Raw genomic sequence first — 5,000 nt, 5'->3', positions numbered from 1 at the left:
GTCCATTAGTTCAATTTTTGATAGACTCGTTTGGATGGCGAGGCACGTTCAGAATTATGTCGATAACATTTACCTTGGCATGCTTGTTAAGTTTGAGTTTCAATCCAAACGTACAAGAAACATCGTCCGAAGAAAACGTCGTCAACAACAAGGACAACAACAACAGTGACGAGAACAACAAAAACAACCAGAACAAAGTTGAAGAAAAAGAAGAGAGCGAGATCGCGTTATACTGCAGCGTGTGGAAATTTCCTACCTATACATTTGTGGTTATGTCTCTAATTTTTGGGAGTTTCGGCTTATTCATTCCTATTATCTACTTGGTGAGAAGTTATCTTTTCTGTATATTTTCATATCCGTAGACGTTAACAGGAGCCAACGACCCCAAGCTTACAACTCTCATGTTCTTCCTTGGAGTGTTCGTTTTCTCGGACTATTTCTACTTGGAAATGGGTTTTTTTTTTCTTACCGCATGTATTTAAAACTGGAAAGGTATTCCTATTATATTCCAATCCACCCTGCTAGCATGGCAGAAACTCTGCAGAAATCGTGTTAAGTCTTTATTGAGTGTGCGCGAGCCGTTGCTCGGGGACAGTTTCAAACCCAGGCCAAGTCTCGATCGCACTTCAAGACGCCATTTTGATTTTCGTCCTGAAGGCTCGATTTTGACCTTCACCTTATGATGCGCGCGTTACCTAAACCGGTTTGACTGGAGTGACTAGCCCAGAAAGGTGGGCTACGGCGACCTAAAAGACTTGACACGTTTTCTGCAGAGCCTCGCTTTCTCGCTCTCTGGAGAATTTTTGAGAGGCTCTGCTCGCACGGCGATTCCAATCTAAAGGTCGCTGATTTCCACGGATTCCACTTCCAACTACGTCGCCGCTGTGTGAAACCTCATGGCCGGAGGCGCAAGAAAAAGTGAGAAAATAAACCAATCAATGTTCGAGAATGAGAAACGTTCGCCAAAAACAAAGTCGCCACTAAGCGGCAAAGTTCTAATAGAAACGAGAATTGCTTAGTGGCGAATTGATTGGTGGCGATATTTACTGCGATGAGATGGCTGGTAGCCCTTTATTCTTCCGCTAGCGACTCCGGCACTATAGTTTTGACTTAATGGAAAAGACTGTCGGAGTTGCAGGGACGTAACCAGAGTTTTTGCAGAAGAGGCTATTTCAATTAAATTCAGATTAACAAAGAAAGTCAGTAGTTTCTGGTGTGAAAAGCACAAAACCTTACAATCGAAAGATTTGTGAACACTCAATAATATTCAGGACTAATTAATCGGTTCGAGTTCTTTATTTAATTCGGGCTCCAAACGTTTCAAATTTTCAATCTGCGGTAACGATATCTGCAAGAAGCATACGACCTACAATGTTGGACAAAAAACCGTGGCCACTATAAAATGGCAAGAGAGTATGAAGGTATGAGAGGTAGTCCCTCATATTGGCCCTATTCCCATCGTAATCCCGCTTATGTTATTTTTAGATCTCCTGCGAGATCCGGTATTCCCTCGAGGGTTAACTGATAGCCAATCATATGCCCCCATTTTCACCAATGTTGACAACGACGCGAATCATTGCGTGGGAATTCGCTCAGCTGTCAACATTGGCAAAAATGGGGACATCTGATTTGCTATCAATTAACCCTCGTGGGAATACCGGATCTCGCAAGAGATCTAAAAATAACTTAAGAGTGATTACGTTGGGAATAGGGCCAATATGAGGAATTACCTCTCTTACCTTAATACTCCCTTGAAAATTAAATGGTCCTTTCCTTATATGTCTGTGTGATAAAGATTAATTTCTCCATACTTTCCCCCTCCCCTTAATCTAATGTTGGTTTAGAGACGGCCAAAGACTTGCAAAGTATTTTCCACCGTATTAACATTGGTATGGGGAGAGGGGGTGGGGACAATAGACTTTCTATGTGAGTGCATCTCCGATGATGTTCGATGTCCAATGATGCCCCAATTTTTCCCAAGAGTTTTGTCCAATATTGTAGATGCTTTCATCTATTTAGTGATTACAAATTTGGATGACAGAAACTATGGTTTTCAAGGGAGGTTCCGGAATGCCTTGGAACCCTCCTTTCCTTGGAGTGCCCTTGGTGTTTCATCAAAGTTATGGACGTTTTGTCCTCAAATCCCATCTCACAAGATCACTATTGGATAAGAGTGTTGTTATGGCATGGGTGGGCTCCTCAGCACAGTCACAAATGAGCCTATTTTTAGAAAATCCGTTCCCGCGGAAATCAGTTGTCATGTCCCTGAAAAAACATGGCAGAAGTAGTCACGCGTGACATGGCTTCTTCTGATTGTTTAAAATTGGCGGAGCTTTGTTTGTTTCGCGCGCAAAGTGTATTTAAACGGCATAAATCCATTTGTAACTGTGCTGGGACTAGGACGCAAACTGATACATCAACACTCTTCTCTAATTCATTCTTACTTTATGCTAATACCTTTGCTGCTTTTATAGGTTAAGTATTCTGAAGAGGTTGGAATCTCAGCACAAAAGGCATCACGGCTTTTCATTTTTGTTGGTCTTGCTTCATCCATCGCCAGGCTGGTATCAGGCAGGTTGTGTAACGCAGACAGAGTGAATGCAGTTTACATTTATCAAGCCTCTTTGCTGTTGGCTTCAGTTTCCACGTTTTTGCTGCCGTTCGCCACGACATATTGGGAATTAATTCTCTACAGCGCCGCTTATGGCTTAAGTGATGGAGTCTTTATAACAACGAATGGTTTTATTGTCCTTAGTTGTGTTGATGCCAAAAGGAGAACAGCTGCGTTCTCTATAAACAATGTTCTTTATGCAGTAACGGCGGCAGCTGGAGGTCCGATTGTTGGTGAGTCGATTAATTAGATCTTTTCGTGAAGCAGACTTTATGTTTGTGGATGTTTCGAGAATACCTAAATACCTAGTCAGGACTCCAGTTGTAACTCGAGTTATGACTCGAACCAGGACTCGAGATCAAGACTAGAGATCAAGACGTCGCTCGCTAAAAAATGAAGATTTAAAGTGCCTATGAATTAAAATTTTTTTTGGCAGAATTTTGTAGCTTATTATGTCCTTATAAGGAATGACAACAGAAATTTCAAGAAAAGAAATTTAAATCAGCTTTTTTGTGGCTCGAAGTCCCTGAATTAGACTTCAGCAGTGTTTCCGGAAACTGGGAACGAGTTTGGCACTGATGACGTAGTTGGTGGTTCTGGCGCTTTTTGTGTGTTTCAGTGCTTCCTCTTAAGCTTCATTGCTGAAGAGTAATTAGGCCTAAGATAGATTAATTGGGCCCAAGCTTTGATTTTAAAATGTTCAGCTTTGTCGTGAAGTTTGGCAACCGACCTTTTGAAGTGTTTAATGTGAATTGTTTCCGTTTGATAATACAGCATGTTTAAAATATTGCTCCTAAGCAGCTAGCGGTGTGGTGTTCGAGTGGTTAGGTGACGGTTTCAATAATCAGAATTCCCAGGCCTCGGGTCCCGTGTCCATCGGTTGAATTCGAGTCCTAACTCGAGTCCTAACTCGAGTCTTGGCTGGAGTCCCAGCTCGAGGTTTGGAGTGTTAACCATTTGTCGACACTAACTGAAAATTCCGGTTGTAAATTCAAATGGTACAGCTCAATCCACCGGAAAGTATCCGAAAAAGAGGGGAATTTTCAGACGCATTCCTCTTTTCTCGTTCCAATCGAAATGACCGGAAAAATCCTGTGCCAGATCATCAAATGTCTTTAATGCTGAAACGCATTTGTAAATTGAGAAAACAAACGGGTTCATAGCCTCTGACCAATTTCTTTTGGTCGCAAAAATTTCGTTGTTTGAGTTTGAAAATTCCCCTATGACGTGGTTCCCAGTTCAGCAGATTAATGACAAAGAAAGGTAATACATAATGCGCAGAGCTTCCGTTGAAAGGGAAGCTCTGCGCATTATTCTGCTAAACCTAAGTTATGATCAAGCGCTTGATCGTTCTGGCTTACAGACACTGTTAGAGCGCCGAGGTCAAGCTTGTGAACGCTTTGTTCAGGCATTATCTGTATCATCGTCTGCTCCGTGAACGATCAAGCGTCAGCCATGGATACGGTCTCCGCTCGGGTACAGCTAGGCAGTGCGTCAACAACAACAGACTTTTGCGCACTGTAGGTTTCTTACTTTTAAGTACGGCTAACTGTTATTTTTGTCCTGTAACTTTTGGAATCTCGTCCTATTATGCATTTTCTAGCTACTGACCCCTCTTGTAATTTAGCAGATGCTACCAAAGAGTGAATAAAAATTATTATTATTATTATTATTATTATTATTATTATTATTATTATTATTATTATTATTATTATTAAGGTAATACATTTTGCTTGTCACATATCTTTAAAATCTAAACTTGAATCCCTGTCTTTCATTCCACAGGTGTGATCGTGGACAAGACAGGAAATTATGTCTATTCATTTTACATGACAGGCGGAGTGTTACTAACGGCATTTCTGATACCAATGGTATTAATTGTCCTCAGTAGAAGAAGATCAAAAGTTGGTCCATTAGACTGCGAACAAACCGACGAGGGCGTCGACAGAGGTGGACGAAGAGCAGTTGGTACACATTACAATGCTCATGAAAATAACTAGAGTAAGAACTAAAAATGGTTGTTCTGGGAGGATAAGGCATTTTCTTTAAAGATTACGGAATCAGCAAATTCAGCTAACAGATACACTTGGTAGTCTTTCGAAGGAATTTTCTTTCGTTTTTATCGCGTGTGTTTTATAACATGGGGCAAGCCCATTTTCCTACTCTGGTCGTGTCTATTGTTCTGAACATCGTTTCCAGTGCTCTTGTGAACAGTTGGCGTTTCTTAGTTTCTTTAAATGTCACACAAACCCAATACACTACAAAAGTTGCTTTTGAGTACTTACCTCTTCTAAAGGTGGAATCGCTCCTTATTGTTGCTTTTTGCAATTCTAATTGAAAATAATGACTTCATCTGTGCTTTACAGAGTAATTAATAACTGTATATGAT

General features: G+C 40.9%; 1 protein-coding gene across 1 annotated transcript in view; it reads left to right on the top strand.

Annotated features, from left to right (window-relative positions):
• Positions 1 to 5,000, top strand: part of LOC138026493 (monocarboxylate transporter 10-like) — a 9,109-nt gene that overhangs the window by 3,884 nt on the left and 225 nt on the right. The window contains exons 2-4 of the mRNA XM_068873872.1: positions 1 to 323; positions 2,475 to 2,844; positions 4,397 to 5,000. The exon at positions 1 to 323 is cut by the window's left edge and continues 309 nt beyond it; the exon at positions 4,397 to 5,000 is cut by the window's right edge and continues 225 nt beyond it. Of these exons, the coding sequence (XP_068729973.1) occupies positions 1 to 323; positions 2,475 to 2,844; positions 4,397 to 4,611 (908 nt within the window). The 3' untranslated portion in view covers positions 4,612 to 5,000. The remainder of the gene's footprint in view (positions 324 to 2,474; positions 2,845 to 4,396) is intronic.

Source organism: Montipora capricornis, chromosome 12, assembly GCF_036669925.1.
Source record: "Montipora capricornis isolate CH-2021 chromosome 12, ASM3666992v2, whole genome shotgun sequence".
Classification (NCBI taxonomy): Eukaryota; Metazoa; Cnidaria; class Anthozoa; order Scleractinia; family Acroporidae; genus Montipora; species Montipora capricornis.
The sequence above is the reverse complement of the archived record's forward strand: the minus strand, read 5'-3'. Positions and strand labels throughout refer to the sequence as shown.